This window comes from Mustela erminea, chromosome 1 (genome assembly GCF_009829155.1).
Source record: "Mustela erminea isolate mMusErm1 chromosome 1, mMusErm1.Pri, whole genome shotgun sequence".
NCBI lineage: Eukaryota > Metazoa > Chordata > Mammalia > Carnivora > Mustelidae > Mustela > Mustela erminea.
In genome coordinates, this window is record NC_045614.1 from 144,290,754 (window position 1) to 144,308,722 (window position 17,969).

The following is a 17,969-nucleotide window of genomic DNA, read 5'->3' on the forward strand; positions in this document are numbered from 1 at the left end:
CTATAGTGACTATGGAAAAATTGTGCATGATTTTCTTAGTGAAATTATGAGTATTTAATCAGAATACTTTTTTTTTGCAAAACCGATTTCGTAATCTGATTATTTTATGAAACAGAAACTAATGTACTTTTGAATAATTTATAAAATTCTTAAATGACATACTTTTATATATAATAAAACTCAAAGAAATAACTGTTGTTACTAATTTAAAAGCAAAGATATAAGTATCTAAGTCTAAGGTAAACAAACAAGTTATTCTCTAAGTGTTAGTGCAGAACTGAAGAAACCCTTACCAATAACATAGAGCACTATTTAAAACAACTCAGCTTCTCCAGCATTAAATTAATTGCCTCTTTTAATATATTACTTTTTAATCCTAAGAAACTATGGTAAGTCAAGTGATAGCATATAAATAGAAGTTAATAACTTTAGAGTTCTAGGGGAGCTACACTGGAGATAATATCTAACTACATCATGACATTAAAAGAAGGAATTTACTAATAACATCAAAACACTGTTATTCAAATAATGCCACTTATGTTTTATACTGATAAAAATATATAAAGGAACACTAACTTTTCTCCGTTGCCCCAGGCAAACAAGGTGCCATCCTTACTAAAAGTATAGACTTTGCAATTTTTCCCAGATTCCCTGAAAATGACAAGAAAAAAAGTTTAATAAGCATTATTATTTTTTAAAAAAATGATTAAAAATTTACAATCTTACTACTAATTTAATGATTATGAACTTACATAAATTTAAGAAGTAATTCCAAAATGCCTTAGTCTACCAAATGCCTTATCTCTTAAAATGCAGTGCCAACAACCACTGTAAAGTAAGGTGGAAACTGATGTTACATCAACAGATCAATCTTAAGAAAAAAAGAAAGCCCTTTTGGGTGAATAACTAGTTTGTGTGAAAACTCAAAAATGTAAGTGAACATAGAAGTCACCAGCTGTCAGCCCTAATCTTGAGAGGGCTGAAGGATTTCAAAATGGAGACTTTGTAAAGAATGCCCAGATCGCCTGCACAACAACCTAACCATGGATAGAATACCCTCAAGAAACCAATAAGTGCCCCTGGATTTGAAGGACAAAGATCTTCCATCAATTTCTGATGTACAGAGACAAGAAGTGTAACAATAAGAGGATCTTCACGTTAAACTGTGGATGCAAGATTCTCTATAAGAACAGACCTAGGAAATCAGACTTCTTGGCAATATTCTATCCAATGATCAAAACTCTACATACTGTATCTCTCAACTGGAGATGGCTACTAGGAGTACATCTCCCAGCAATAAGGAACATACAAACAGAAATGTGTATGTGGGCACATGCAGAATGTCCATATGTGTAGTCACATAAAACCAGAATTTCATCAGCTAACAAGCATTTGAAGTATTAAATAACAAGCATTGAGAACTGACCAGGACATCCCCCTTAAACTGGATACTATCTTTACATTACTAATTCATCTGAAGATGGTATCTGTAATCACATAATAATGGTAGCTTATCTCAGTTTGTGGTTACTGAAACATTATTTTTTGTCCTCTTCTCACATAAACAACTATGAACAAGAAGTCCTCCATCTTCCACCTGTGCTGCAACTTATTTCATTTATTACCCAGTCCTTGGATATACAGGTTTTTAAAAGCTCCCCATGCCATTCTAGTGTGCAGCCAAATTTGAGAGCCACTCATCTACAATCTCGACTAAGGTCACAGGAATCAACTTTGGGGGGGGGTCACACTAACCTTAAGATGGGACACTTTGAGCAATGGAAAGAAAAAAATCACGAGTCCATATTGATATATGCAAGTCTATCCTCTCATTCCCATGCTGAAAAAAAAAACTTGGTTTCTAATGATTTTTAATATGTTATATATTTATTTATTTATATCATACAATGGATTTAAAATGGCGTATCAATTTTCTGTTACCAAGAAAACAACTGAATGCATTTCAGAATTTTGCATGTCATCATATGGTTATGCCACCAACTTAAACTTAGTATTTTCATTATAATTTTCTGTTTATTACCCATTCATTGTTTTTTTCTAGGAAAAAATATATCTGTATCTACCTAGTTATATATATATGTATTTTCTATTTCCTTCCTTTCCTATACCTTTTCCATTCTCTGACTTCATGAAGACTATAGCCAGGGGTTTGGTCATCACATTTGCAAGTTTTTCTTCATCCCCCAAGATAAGATTCTTCGAAACTAAAGGCTTGAACTCAAATATACTAATGTCTACACTTTTTCTTTTAAACATGCTGAATTATTATTTTCACATCTAAAGATTGATAATTTTTCTCGATAAAGATTATGCATTCTTTCCATCTTCTGTTGATATTACATAACACACCCCAAGAAACCAGCCTATCTGTTCTTTCTTTCTTGTTCAGAATGAAACAGCAAAAAAATAATTTAGCATGTATCATATAGTTCCCCATAACCTTAGTCAACAATATAAACCATACCTTGGAAACACAGTGCTTTCTGTAAAATGTGGTGGTCCATTTAACATGTACAGTCCTTCTGATCCTCGGACTAAAGAAACAAAATGGAAAAAACCATCATCAGTTTGTTAATAAATACTCAGTAATCACAAATATTTTAAAAAACAAAAAGCTTTCAGGGGCACCTGGGTGGCTCAGTCAACTGAAGCATCTGCCTTCAGTTCAGGTACTGGGGTCCTGGGATAGAGTCTGAGTTAGGCTCGCTGCTCAGTGGAGAGCCTACTTCTCCCTCCCTTTCCCCTAAACCCTGCTCATGTGCTCTCTCACTCTCTTAAATAAAATCTTAAAAAAAAAAAGCTAACAAAGTATCAATGAAATTATTAAACATTTCCTAGAACTATAGAATGTTAGCATTAAAAGGGTACCTTTTTCTTTTCTTTAAAGATTTTATTTGTTTATTTGACAGACAGAGATCACAAGCAGACAGAGAGGCAGGCAGAGAGAAAAAGAAGGAAGCAGGCTCCCTGTTGAGCAGAGAGCCTGATGCGGGACTCGATCCCAAGACCCCGAGATCATGACCTGAGCCAAAGGCAGCGGCTTAACCCAATGAGCCCCCCAGGCACCCAATGGTACCTTTTTCAATAAATAAATAAATAGGTACATTTTTCTTAACCCTATTGCATGAAATCCTGCAACTGCTGGGAAATCAATAGGTACTGCAATTGAATGAATGTTTATGTCCCCCCACAAATTCTCATGTTGAAACACTTATCCCAATGTGATAGTATTTGGAACTGGGGCCTTTTGGAAGTAATCCGATTCATGAGGGTAGAGACCTCATAAATCAGATTAGTGGCCTTCTAAGAAGAGCTCCAGAGAGCTAGCTAGCTCTCTTTCTGCGATGTAAGGATATAATAAAAAGTTGGCAGTCTGCAACCTGGAAGAAGAGGATATAGAAGAGAAAGCAGGGTAGCTGTGTGCGTTATTTAAAAACAAAACAAAAACAAAACCATAAAGATACAGAATATATTCAAAGTCCTTTAAAAAGTAAGGTATTATTAATATATTTACAATTTCTCAAACTAAGAGAAAAAGTGGGATGAAACACATTTACTATGTTTCCAATAATGGTAAAATCCTAAAAACTAAAGTCAGAACAGAATTCAAGATTCAGCAAAAACATCGACAGAATTATATATTTTTATTTATTTTTTTAAAGATTATTTACTTATTTGACAGAGAGAGACAGTGAGCATAAGCAGAGGGAGCAGCAGGCAGAGGAAGAGGGAGAAGCAGGCTCTTCCCTGAGCAGGGAGCCCAATGCAGGGACCCAGAACCCTGGAATCATGGCTTGAGCTGAAGGCAGACGCTTAACGACTGAACCACCCAGGTGTCGCAGATTAATTATGTATTTTTAAATGGCTGACTTAGAAGCTTCTAAAGCTGAATCAAAGAAATTGATTTGTTCATTTGAAAAATGCTTCCTGAGCAAAAATAAAAACTACCTCCCAAACCTTATGTAGAGTACTGATGATACAACAGGGAGGAAAAATCAGCCTTGTCCCTAACCTCATTAATCACATAATCAGTCAAATACATGGAATTCTGTAAGTGTGCTTAGTGCTATAAAGTAAAGATTTATGGAGCTAATCCAGTGAATAACAGGGAGTTTTGATCTAAAAATGGAAGGTTAGGGAAAGTGTCATGGAGTACAGGACTTGTGTGCTGAGTTCTGGAGGATGGATAGTAGTTAACAAGCAAAGAGAACAGCAACAAGTGCAAACAATCCATGGCAAAAGAGATGAGAGGGCGCCTGGGCGGCTCAGTGGGTTACGCCGCTGCCTTCGGCTGGGGTCATGATCTCAGGGTCCTGGGATCGAGTCCCGCATCGGGCTCTCTGCTCAGCAGGGAGCCTGCTTCCCTCTCTCTCTCTCTCTGCCTGCCTCTCCATCTGCCTGTGGTATCTCTCTGTCAAATAAATAAATAAAATCTTTAAAAAAAAAAAAGAGAGATGATAGAGCATCAGAAGTAACTAAAGTCCTTTATGGAAGTAACTGAGCTGGAGAAGAAAACAGGGCTCAGACCAAGCACAATCTCTTGTGGCCTAAGTTAGGCAACGTTGGTCTGTGGCCTAAGGTGGGAAACTTCTAAAGGGTTTTAGGTAAAAAAATTTTTAAAAGATTTTATTTATTTATTCAACAGAGAGAGAGAGAGAGAGATCACAAGTAGGCAGAGAGGCAGGCAGAGAGAGAGAGGGAAGCAGGCTCCCCGCTGTGCAGAGAGCCCAATGTGGGGCTCGAGCCCCGGACCCTGAGATCATGACCCAAGCCAAAGGCAGAGGCTTAACCCACTGAGCCACCCAGGCGCCCCTAGGTGAATTTCAAGAACCAGTTTTGCATTTTGAAAAGGTCAATCTGGTCCAGCATAGAGAATAAAACTGGAAGAAAGACTGGATAAGACTATTCAAGACAGTTCTGCAGTGGTCCCACAGGAGAGTATGGATATTGGACTGGTGGGGTACAGTGGAAATGGTGAGTGTGTGTTCAATACTTAAGAGATAAGACTGGCAGAACCTGGTGATGAGTTACTATCTTGTCAGCTAAAATTCTTGCTAGCAGCAACAGTTAAGCACTGAATAGAAGAAAAACTTATACTAAGGTTCATGGTTGTAATTCTATCTGCTTCTTTTTCTGCCAGCTGTTCACAAATCTTCCACTCTTCCCTTTAGTGAGAAAGCAGCACAGTTGGTAAACAGGGCCACTCTTGGCTCCATTTTCCTTCTCAAGGTACAGTTCTCATAACACTGATTTTCATTTTTTTTTTTCTTTAAAGATTTATTTATTTGACAGAGACAGAGAGGGCGAGAGAGAGCACTGGGGAGAAGAGAGGGAGAACCAAGCTCCCCATGGAGCAGGGAGCCTGATGATTCAGGGCTTGATCCCAGGACCCTGGGACCATGACCTGATCCAAAGATAGAGACGTAACCAACTGAGCCACCCAGGAGCCCCATCATTACACTGATTTTCTACCTGAGAATTAACCAGTTCAATTTTCAGATATTGAAAGTAATATAACTTATAGTCCCAAAGTAAGTAATTTAAAGCCAGGAAGTTATTAAGGAAAAGAACCACTGATGAATAAGACAAAAAAAACTATGCCCTCATGGAGCTTCCACTCTAGTGGAGGGACCAAGATAAATAAACACACAACTAAACAATGAATTGCTTGTTAGATATCTACAAGTACACAAGTCCATACCATGTTACCTCACATGCAAGCACTAGACTGAATGGTCAAACTGTTACAGGTCATTTGGCCTTGAATAGAGTGAAGCCGAGTGAAGTGTTCTGCGTGTATCAAGATCTAAACTTGTAACACTACACAGCTTACAAGACAAGGCTCTATATGATCTGGTCCCTTCACAGCTCTGTGTGCTAGGCATGAGGGATTTAAAAAAATGAATCCATAACTGCATTCAAGGCAATAATTTCAAAGGAGCTCAGTCTATTGCTATGCCTTGAATGAAACACTGAGATTTTAAAACTATGAACTATAATTCTCTAGCATCAAAATTCTCAACTGCTTCGCAGTTTTTTGGCTAAGATCAAGGGTAGCATCAAAATTCTTTTACTAAACAGGCAAAACAGTGCTATTTCTCATCGCGGAATCATTTGTTGTAACGAGGTACAACTCATTAGCATTTAGAAGAGGCCGTTCTTTTCTTTAACCAACTGAGCCACCCAGGCGCCCCAGGCCATTCTTTTCTTAATACTATAATAACAGCTTTAACACTTATCTCAGGGTTTAATAAAAAGTGAATTTACCAAACTAGAGAGTTTAGTTTCCAGATTACACTTTAATACTAGGCTACATACAACTGTCGTCCTAATGAGGTCCCTCCCACAAGCTGCTATTGTGGTTTAACACACTAAGGGCTCTCTTACAGAATTTACATATAGGCCTAGGAAAATAAAACAGCATATGGTCAGTGAAGTCCCAATGAAGTTGCAGCGTAATGAGAAAATGTGCCACAAGATGATGCAATCAAACCATGTTCTGTTTTAACTGCTGACCCTGAGAACATAATGCCTGAAGCGGCTGGTAAAACAGAAAAAACAAGCTTTATCGATCTCATCTCAGCCTCTTGTGTTCTCATGAACTTGGAACTAGTGACTTGGTCCTCCATATTTGTTCATTTTTCTGTTATCAGCAACCACAATGTTATAGTTGGGGTGAAATTCAAAGTTTTTGTACATTATGCAGTTGACCCCTGAACAACAGAGGGGTTAGGAGTGCTGGATCTGGTGTAACTCAAAATGCGTGAATAACCTGACTCCCCCAAATATTTAACTACTAATAGCCTAGAGCTGACCAGAAGCCTTTCTGCTGATATAAATGATTAACACATATTTTGTATATTTCATATCTTCATACCAAACTAAGACAGGTGGAAAACTCCAAAGGATCTACTACAAACTGTTTACCACCCACATCATTCAAATGTTGAAAGTTAATCCCCGATGTGGTGGTATCTGGAGATAGGCCTCTGGGAGGTGATTAGATTCCGACAGCAGAGCCCCCAGGAATAGGATTAGCACCTATATAAAAGAGATTCCCGGAAGCTCCCTCGCCCCTCCTAGCCCTATGAGGACACAGCAGACAATGGCTCTCTTTGAATCAGTAAACAGATTCTCACCAAACAATCAAATCTTCCAGTACCTTGAAGTAGACTTTCCCAGACTAATAGAAGTATGGGAAATAAATGTTGTTTAAGCCACCCACTCTATGGTATTTTTGTTACGGGAGCCTCAATGGACTGAGACAGAGTAGCAGTGAGAAACAAAAACTACTTAACCCACCCTCTTTCATACAGATTGTTAACTCAAAATCTTAAAAGGCAACACTGGACAGAAAAGTCCATGTAAGAAAGTGTCACTATTGAGTGTCACTCAAGAAGCATTCAGTCTCATGTGGTTTTCAGTTCCTGGTTTTAGTATGCTTCTGGAGAAGCAAAATCTTGAGTGAAATTGATCAACTTCTTTTCAACATGCACATGTTCACATTCTAAATAAAGAGTTTTAAAACAAAAATCCAAAAAGTTGTATGTTCTGATTCCATTTATATAACATTCTTGGAATGACAAAATCACTGAGGATAGATCAGTGGCTGCCCATGGTTAGAGTGGAAAGAAGAGTATGACTATAAAAGGGTAGCATCTTTTTCTTCTTTTTTTAGAGAGAGAGCACATACAGTGAGGGGTAAGGAGTAGGGGTTGCGCAGAAAGACAATCTTATGTAGGCTCCACACCCAGGGCAGAGCCTGACATGGGACTTGACCTCACCACCCTGAGACCATCATCTAAGCCAAAATCAAGAGTTGGATGCTCAAATGGATGAGACATCCAGGATCCCCAGGGTAGCATCTTCTTTGCAATGATGGAGCAGTTCTATATTATGACAGTAGTGGTTACATGAATCTACATATGTGATAAAATTTCTTAGTACCATATATACACACAAACTGGTGAAATCCAAATAAGGATTATAGTTTAGTAAATACTCCTGTACAAGCACCAATTTCCTAGTTTTAATAATGTACTATGGTTATATATTATCACTGGAGAAAGCTAGGTGAAAGGTACACTAGGAACTCCCTTTATTGTTTTTGTGACTTTTTATAAGTCTTAAATTATACCAAAATATAAGGCTTTGTAAAAGACCACCATTTTTTATAATGCTTTTTCAAAATATGGCAAGAAATTAAGCCAATCAAAAGTCTGGAAAAAAGTTTTTCTTCTTCTTCTTTTTTTTTTTTTTTTAAGATTTTGTTTGTTTGAGAGACACACAGAGGGAGAGTGAAAGGGAAAAGGAGACCGCCCGCTGAGCAGGGAGCCCAAGGTGAGGCTTCATCACAGGACCTTGAAATCACGACCTGAGCGGAAGGCAGGTGCTTAACCAAATGAGCCACCCAGATACGCCTGGAAAAAAGTTACTCAACATTTCTCAAGAATGGATTTGCTTGGGAATACCAAATAAAAGTGTTTCATTAAAATAAAAAATTGGGGGCGCCTGGGTGGCTCAGTGGGTTAAAGCCTCTGCCTTCAGCTCAGGTCATGATCTCAGGGTCCTAGGATGGAGTCCAGTGTCGGGCTCTCTGCTCAGTGGGGAGCCTGCTTCCCCCACCTCTCTCTGCCTGCCTCTCTGCCTACTTGTGATCTCTGTCAAATAAACAAATAAACTCTTAAAAAAAAAAAAAGAAAATAATAAATAAAATTAAAAATTGAATAGATCAAGATTTTTGTACTAAGATAAAGTCCATGAGACAAAAGTACAAACCAGAGCTACTTTAAAAAACTGGTGATACTAGTGGTTATATTCTTATAACAGATATGTCTATTTTAGGGGGATTAATTATCAACTGAATTCATCATAAAAATCATATTGGGTCACTACAGTCTTGCTCATACATACAATCACTATTTTTTTTCTTTTCTTTTTTTTTTTTTTAAAGATTTTATTTATTTGACAGACAGAGATCACAAGTAGGCAGAGAGGCAGGCAGAGAGAGAGGAGGGAAGCAGGCTCCCTGCCAAGCAGAGAGCCCGATGCGGGGCTCGATCCCAGGACCCCGAGATCATGACCTGAGCCAAAGGCAGAGGCTTTAACCCACTGAACCACCCAGGCGCCCCTACAATCACTATTAAAGCAAATATTTTATTTCACACCTCCCTACACAGAAGCATAACTAAAATGCTTAAATAAAATAACATAAAGTGCTGTAAGACATTTGGGAACCACTAAGATACTTTACTGGATTTAATCAGTTTTAGTAACTTATACAAGAATAAATGGATATGCAGTGTATTAGAAGACACAAAATCATATTCATAACAGAACATAAATTGTATTACAAGTTAACAAAAGCAAAAATATAAATATGAATATAAAGTTCTTTTCAGTAATGAAAACAATTTTTCTACATTACTTTTAATGAGGAATTCATTTTATTTATTCTTATTTTTTATTTTTTAAAGATTTTTATTTATTTATTTGACAGAGAGAGATCACAAGTAGGCAGAGAGCGAGGAGAAACAGGCTCCCCGCCGAGCAGAGAGCCTGACCCTGGACTCGATCCCAGGACCCTGAGATCATGCCCTGAGCCGAAGAAAGAGGCTTAACCCACTGAGCCACCCAGGCACCCCGAGGAATTCATTTTGATTAGAAATGACTGAATGCAAAACATTGAATAGACTGTAGAGATAGTTTAATATAGTGTACTGAGAGTTGCTATGATCTGTTTTTAATGATCTTCCCCTGCAAATCAAAGGGGATCTGGAAACATGCTCTATTAGAAAGAAAAACCTAGAACGTGAACAGCTCTTTTCAGTAAAGCAACAAATACATGCCAGAGTTTCACACAGAAAAACTGTTTAAAATCAACAATATTAAATATTGTATTTAAATAATCTTTTTAAAAATTAGTAGCCTTTCTGGATACTCATGTACCATTTATTGCTCTAGGCCTCAATTAATATGAGAAAACTACTAGGTTTCAACGAACAAGGGTTCTATGCCAGGGATACGGTGATCATTATAATGGGATACTTTTTCCAATCCTTGTATCTACTGCAGTACCATCAATGTAGGACAATGACTTCATTTTGGTTTTTTCTGTTTTTGTTTTTTAAATTTAATTTATTTATTTGCCAGACAGAAATCATAAGTAGGCAGAGAGGTAGGCAGAGAGAGAGGAAGGGAAGCAGACTCCCTGCTGAGCAGAGAGCCCGATGTGGGGCTCGATCCCAGGACCCCGGGATCATGGCCCGAGCCGAAGGCAGAGGCTTTAACCCACTGAGCTTCGCAGGCGCCCCAATGACTTCATTTTGAATAAATTAACTCAGTGGCCTCAACCAGGTAAGCTGATTAGAAATATGGGTTTCACATAAGGATCACTGTTTTACATGCCTGGCATCCAGAATCCACCTTCTAGAAGACTCTAATTTTCCAGGGAAAACTGTCCAAGCGTGAGAATATAATTTGGTCCTGGTGATTCGATTAACAACTGAATGATTCAAAGATAAGCAAGATCCAGGCCAAGTCAAGCCTAACAGACAGCATTGAGATTGGCAAAAAACATGCTTTCCTTTGGGGCTGCTGAGCTGGTTGAATGTAAACATGGAGAGCATTAGCCTGAGAATGAATTTTGTTTTAAACATTTATTTATTTATTTAGAGTGCACACATGCAAGCAGGAGGAGGGGCAGAGGGAGAGAGAAATAGAAAAAATTGCAAGCAGATCACCCACAGAGCTTAGAGCCCAACTCAAGAGAGGCTTAATCTCATGGATTAATGCAGTCGGATGCCCAATGGATTGAGCCACACAGGTGTGCTTTGGCTTTTTATCATTTCCAATTAAAAGTTATATGTACCAAAATTTACTTAACAATGTCCAAATTATTTTAAACTCTAAAATTCCATGAGTCTAAGTTTAAAAAAAGATGTTAGAAGTAAAAGAATCTATTATTGGCTGAAATATCTATGCTAACAATGTTTACAAAATTAATATGTGTGTTTAAGTAAAAGAAAAATGGACCATGGAATTGAATGACTAAATATAATCCTGATTCTGCCAACTTGGAATAACAATCTCTCTGGGCCTCCATGAATATGAGAATATGAGAAACAGAAAGACTAGTTGACCTTTAAGCTCTTACAAAGTCCTTGATTTTAAGCATTATAAGGAAATTGTCATTCTTAGTTAATTTGACTGTAAATGAAGTGATGATCCTTCATTAACTTATTCCTCCATTAAACATTTAGAGTGTCTATTGTTTACCATGCACTGTACCTGGTACTGAGAAGTCAGGGAGGAGTAAAACTCTGCCCCCACTACCAAGGAGTTCACAGTCTAGCAGGGCAGAAAAGCATCTAAACAACCAGATAATTAACCTATGTGGAAAAAAAAAATTCAAGTATATATGAAGTACAAAAATAGCCTAGGACTGACTGATCATCTGGGAAGAGTGGAAAAAAACTTCAAAAGGCAATGATGTTTGAAATGTGTTTTAAAGATGAAAAGTAAGTCAAATCAAGAGGAACAGGATAATCCTAGACTGAAGAAGTTATTTCTCAAGGGTTTTATAAGCCGTTTTTTATAAGCAGTTCAATACTGATGGAGCACAAGCCAGATGTAAAGAGCTTTTCAAGGATTATGAAGGGTTCCACATTCTATGCTAAACTGGAATTTACCCTGTAAGCATCAAGAAGACCCTGTAAGGATTTTTAAAGGAGAAAAATTTATAGATCATTTTAATGTACTATTTTTCTATTAGAGTTCAAATAAGCATTTAGTATTCCAAAAATGTGAACATACAAGTTATCTTTATGAAGCCAGAGGAAAAAATTCATTTAATTATGTAATTATGCCTTTTAAAACAGTATCTGCCTGGCATAATCATCTAATAAATTATAGTCAACATTTCATAAATATCTGATGAAGGAACTGCGGTAACCAGACTGATATGAGTGGACGTGGTGCTTAATAATAAAGATCTTAAAATGAAGAATGGGAAAAAGGTCAAGTTTTTAAAGGTTCCTTTCAAGTCACAAGGGGACATAATCCCCTTCCTCAAAAGTGGACAACCTTGGGGCGCCTGGGTGGCTCAGTGGGTTAAGCTTCTGCCTTCAGCTCAGGTCATGATCTCAGGGTCCTGGGATTGAGCCCTGCATCAGGCTCTCTGCTCAGCAGAAAGCCTGCTTTCCCCTTCTCTCTCTGCCCGCCTCTCTGCCTACTTGTGATCTCTGTCAAATAAATAAATAAATAAAATCTTAAAAAAAAAAAAAAGTAGACAACCTTTCTGTTAAAATGACTTTCTCCCTTCTACATAAGCTGTCCACGACTTTTAGAAAGCCTCTGTTCTTTTCTTTCCCAACACCCTTCTCTTTATTTGAGAGTCATATGAGAATCCCAATCGTTACTGTAGTCCAGTCTTCTCGGACACAGTCCAAGACTAAGTTAATTATCTTTTCCAAAATTATAAACTCTAACTCCACTTCAAAATCTCAGGAATCCTCTCATGTTCAAATTCGAAAATGCTCATAACCATTTCAACATCAAACGTTACCAGATCATTTCTATAATACTCACTGCTACAATCCCAGAGCACACTTTCATCACTTTAAATCTACACTAATACAGTTCTACTCTCTCTATTCTATTCTCTATTCTAATCTAATTAAAGCAAGGAGCACAGAATTTGGTCACCCGTAAATAGTGACTCCTACCAGCATAGTTCTCAATTTACCGGCCGGGAGCCCCACATAAGTCTCCCTTAAGTTCAGATGTATTTAATATGTGTGCTCATTCTAGGGACTTAATCATTTGTTTTTGTTTGTTCCTTATTAAAGGGATGAATGATTTCTCACTGTCAACAAGGTCTGTCACCAGATGAGGGTTCGTATAAAATCAGTGCTGCAGACCCGGGGTAACAAATTCAACCAGCACTTTCTGATCTTATCTTCCTTCCCCAATTCCAGTGAAACTTGAAGCGACAGGGAGGAATGATGGATGGGCCAAACGGGTGGGGAATGCTGGGGCCCAGAGGCGGGGGCCTCACTTCCGATTGCCACGCTACACCAAGAAACCCAAAAGGCCTTCGAGATCTTCCACAACCCACAAGGAAAAGTGCATCAGACACCAATGCTTCTCGGGTTATCCCCAAGAGCAAAGACACAAAAATAACGTGCTCTGAAAAACAGTCCCTCGCTTGTTCAGGACTCACCTGTCAGAAGCGGCGTGGACGGCGCCATCTTGTCCCGGAAAGAGAAATCCACCCGCTTGGGTCAGAGTTCACGAGGGCCAAACCCGGCCCCAACACGTCTCTTCAAGCGTGGAAACCGCGCAGAGTTGTTTCCGGTATCACAAGCCTCGGGGCCAATTCACTTCCGGTTGGAGAGAGTAGCGGAAAGGAGCCCGAAAGCGCACGCGCAGCTCCGGGGCAACACTTTTAAGAGCGTCGGGAGGCTAGGCTTCGTCCTCCCTTTTCTGTTTCAGCAGGCGGAGCCCGCGCTTCCGCGGGGCGGAGCCCCTTCAGTGCTGACGTTGGCAGCCGAACCCGAAGTAGTTCGAGGTTACGGACGGCACTGCCCGGTTGTTGCGTTGCATTTCCTTCCTCTTTCACTCCACGCTCCCGGCGGCGGCCAGAGCGGCGGCGCAAGAATATCCCGGCGGCCCGCCGTCGTCTCGCGCGCACGCCTTCGGCCGGCCAGTCCGGCGTCGTCAGTCAGTCGGCGGCCCGCGCCCCGCTAGCGCTCGGCACTCGTGCTCTCTTAGCCCAGGCCCAGCGGCCGGAGCTAGTGCCCCGCCTGAGAGCCTCCTAGCTCCGGCGGCGCAGGCACCGGGAGCAGAGCGTCGCGGCGGCCCAAGGGGAGGCGAGCGTGCGCGTCCAGGGGGTGCCGGGGGCAGGTGGTGGGGCCGCGAAGATGGTCGCCAAGCAGCGAATCCGTATGGCCAACGAGAAGCACAGCAAGAACATCACCCAGCGCGGCAACGTAGCCAAGACCTCGGTAAGGAACGGGCAGGCGCCCCTCGATCCGCCAGCCCAGGCTCAGGCCCGGGTCGTAGGGCCGCGTCGAGTTCTCCCCGAGACCCGAGGCTAGGGGACCGGGGCCGCGAGCTGGACTCCAAGTTGGCGGGGGCAGGCTGGGGCGCGGTGGGGGAGGTTCGGGAAAGTGGGTGCCGGAGCTTGGTGGTTCGGGAACGCAGGGGAAACCTGTGAATTGAGAGGACCCGGCCACCTGGACCGAGGTGTAGGCTGCAGGAGCCCGGGGTTGGAGCGGGGTTTTGCATTTGAAAAGGGAATCTTCATTTTTACAGAGAAATGCTCCCGAAGAGAAGGCGTCTGTAGGACCCTGGTTATTGGCTCTCTTCATTTTTGTTGTTTGTGGTTCTGGTAAGTGTTTGGGGGCTACCATTGGGTAGGGCTTTGGAGGTACGGTTTGGGATGACGTGGTGATCCATAAGTAGTGACTCCTGGCAGCGTAGTTCTCAATTTACCTGCCAGGAGCCCCACATAAGTCTCCCTTCATCTGAACCGAATTACTTGTCCCACATATGCACAGAGGGTGGTGCTCCAGAAACTTCTCACAGGTTGATTTGTGCTCACAGGAGATCAGAAAAAGAGGGCAGGTCCTTAGTTAGTAATGATCAAGTTGGAAGAAATTTAGACCAAAACAAAAAAGCCTCACGGAATGAGAATTCAGAATGTTTCGCAGTCTCATTATCGATACATTTGCAAAAAAGCTTAGGAACATGACGTATGTTATGGACGTTGAACTTAGTTTAATGTGTCCCAGAGTCTAATGTCTTAATGTCAGAATTGGGTATCTTTTATAAAGTAAAGAAAGCTCTTGAAAAGAATTGATTCTGTATAAAGAAAACGGATCTGACTGGCAACTTAATATATGAAATAAATGTTTTTAGATTAAAGAAACGTTTGACATATGGTAGGAAAAATAAATTATCAGGTTAACCTGCTGTTAAAGTAATAGATTCTTGTCTCTACAAATTACAGAATATCTTTTCCTCTCTTCATTTATCTTCATTTATTAAAATGCAAATTGTTGCATATTAAGTTGTTGATATTGAAGTACACATTTTTGTTTTTTACATTCTGATATTCTAAAGTTACTGAGGTTTCTCTTAAACATTTCACTTTGCCTCCTTCCTAAACTTAATAGTTAGAAGCTTTCTTGATAAATGGCTAAGAGCCAAGCAATTTACATAACCTAAGGATTATCAAATTTCAGCTTTGTGAGAATGAGGAAACATGATTATATTACAGGCCAGGCCTTAGAAGGACACTTAATATTTTGGGGATAAATCAGAATAATTCTATGCTAGAAAACATGTTTGCTTTGGTGCTTGAAGTTCTTTCTGAAATGGTTGCGTATTGCAAAATCTCTTGGACATTAAGACATAAAATTCAGAGAGGCTGAAATTTTAAAATATAATTTGACATTCAGTTGTTTAGAATAGGCTTGTCTTTATTTTTTTTATTTCAGTGAAGTTGCATAGCATTTACAAGTAATTGAAAAGGTGCTCTTGGGTTCTTGTGAGCTACCTTAATAAGTATTTATCGTGCCAGACCTATTTTATTCAAAGCATGCTTACTAAAACATTTGCTCTTTCTCTTTACAGCAATTTTCCAGATTATTCAAAGTATCAGGATGGGCATGTGAAGTGACTGACCTTAAGATGTTTCCATTCTCCTGTGAATTTTAACTTGAACTCATTCCTGATGTTTGATACCCTGGTTAAAAACAATTCAGTAAAGCATCCTGCCTCAGAATGACTTTTCATATCATCCTTCATTTGTCATTCCAAGGTTTCTTCACAGGTCATTCCAAGTTTTCTAGTCCATACCACAGTGCCTTGCAAAAGCACCACATGAATAAAGCAATAAAATTTGATTGTTAAGCTACAGTAGTGGACCCTACTTATTCAGTCAGTAAAGAGTAAATTTTTTTAATGTGGTTATTAAAACAGTATCCAATATAGATAATTAGGTTAAATTTATGTAGACAGGGTCTAGATTTTGTTAACCCTAATGTGTAAATGCAATTAGCTTAATTTAAAATTTGGAGTTACAATTTTTATATAGCTAGGCACTTTATTACTGTATCTTGAATTGAAAGCACACTCCCATATAGGGTCATGTAACAGTCCTCTAATAAAGTGCTTGTAATGGAACAACTACACAGTTAGCCTAGTTTCCCATAACCTTTAGCACCTAAATTTTTTAAAAGCTTCTAAATGCTTAATATAAAAGGAGATGCTTATAGCTACAACATCTATTTTAACAATATTATTTCTGTTACACTACCTTGGATTTTGCATGAGTAATTATACTGACCTGAAATGCCATAAGAAAACAACTTGATTGAGCATTTTGTAACTTAATTAGTCAATTGATTTTCACCAAAAGCTACCGTGGTGGAGTAAAGTCGGGAAAGTATGTCACCATTAAATTCACCAAAATTATTTTAATATATCAAAGGGGTCTACTATGCTAGACAACATTTTAGGGAAAAATACTACTAAAACTGGGTGTCTCATCGGGACGTACTGATGAGTCCAATGTGCCATAAAACATCTTAGCACATGAATAGCACTTTTAATACCAAAAAAGGCACATCAACTAAAAACTTAGTTTGGAAATAATTTTCTAGATCTATGATTAAAATTTTGTTAGGGTACTAGATACATCAGACTAAAGTGCCATCTGGAATTAAATGGATTTACTGATAAGGATCAGTGTTTAGTCTTCCCTTTGTTTTGTAATTCTATAGGTTATGATCAAAGTTTCTTTTTACTAATGGTAAGGGTGAGAAGGCAGGTTTTGGGTTTTCTGGTACCAGAAAATTTAAAGTTTAGGCTAATTTAAATATGTAGTCATAACTTGATTTAAAAAAAACAAAGGCATGAGTGAATTGGAAAGAAAGCTGCTCATCTGCTTTGTTAATTGTCTCAGGATATCTCTTTTAAAATAAACTCTTAAGAGGAACAGAAGGGAAATCTACCTAGTCATGCACAGTGTGAACCTCAGAGAGAGCTTCTGATACCCCTAAATACAGGGGGAGAATGAGGGAGAGGAGCAGGTAAGAATGTTGAGGAACTTTACTCAAGAACAGGGAAGGAGTCAGCTGACCTTGGATCGGCAGGGTTTTTTCTGCATTATTAACCTGCCTTTCTCACCCAGGAAATCAACCCTAGACTTGTTTCCCTCTTTGAAACAAGTGTCTTGGTTGACTAATTCTATTTTATTATAACTTTAAAAATTAAAGTTTTTGTTCTAAAGTTATAGCAGGTGCCTTATTCTTTGCTTTGAGTGAAACCATTCCATATCCCCTGGTTTACTATAGATAATTGGCTTTAAGATGTTAGGGTGTTTTTTTTTTTTTTAATTGTACGTGTCTTTATTAATTTGACTGTTAAATTGCTATAGCTAGCAATCATTTTACATATGTAAAGTTGCATTCCCTTTGTATTTCATGTGTAATTTCCTAATTGAGTACATTTTATATTAAGGATGGATTATGCATGTTTGGGTCAATGAAAGCTATGTCTTATTTGATTTGTCCTTTAAAAATAAAGTTCCCTGAATATTTGATGCCTTCTAAAAGGAAATGATTTTACAGGTTTCTTATTGGAGTGTACTTTCTATAGTTAGTAGAAAATGATTTTAAAGAATGCCTACGATTATGTTGTATTTGAGTTAAGTAAGTACCCAGAGACACAGATTAAAAGTTTATAACTGGGAATAAGTAGCAAGAAATACATAAAAAGCACAGTGAATTAAATACTTCCTTTCCCAGGGTTTATCCTCATCTCATTAGCTAATTCTCATTCGAGGAAAAATCATAGTTCCTTCGGTCTCCCTTTCCCAGTTGAATTTTATGTCATGCAGTGTTGAACACAGTGTGATAATATTGGGGGATTGTCTACAT

At 38.9% G+C, this 17,969-nt stretch overlaps 2 protein-coding genes across 8 annotated transcripts in view; one reads left to right on the forward strand and one right to left on the reverse strand.

Annotated features, from left to right (window-relative positions):
• EIF2A (eukaryotic translation initiation factor 2A) overlaps positions 1–13,362 on the reverse strand; it is a 34,504-nt gene extending 21,142 nt beyond the window's left edge. For 2 of the 7 annotated variants that reach the window (XM_032345577.1, XM_032345573.1), the window contains exons 1-3: positions 2,486–2,555; positions 753–828; positions 577–651 (exon numbers count right to left, since the gene is read on the reverse strand). In XM_032345577.1, the coding sequence (XP_032201468.1) occupies positions 577–610 (34 nt within the window). In that variant the 5' untranslated portion in view covers positions 611–651; positions 753–828; positions 2,486–2,555. Of the gene's footprint in view, positions 1–576; positions 652–752; positions 829–2,485; positions 2,556–13,243 lie in introns of those variants that run through there. The other 5 variants (XM_032345574.1, XM_032345570.1, XM_032345575.1 and 2 more) reach the window with 5 other exon arrangements.
• A 455-nt stretch (positions 13,363–13,817) lies between these two features.
• On the forward strand, positions 13,818–17,649 carry SERP1 (stress associated endoplasmic reticulum protein 1). The gene is made up of 3 exons (XM_032345578.1): positions 13,818–14,027; positions 14,338–14,413; positions 15,661–17,649. The coding sequence occupies exons 1-3, from the start codon at positions 13,944–13,946 to the stop codon at positions 15,699–15,701; spliced, it is 201 nt and encodes a 66-aa protein (XP_032201469.1). The 5' UTR covers positions 13,818–13,943; the 3' UTR covers positions 15,702–17,649.
• Positions 17,650–17,969: the final 320 nt, after the last annotated feature.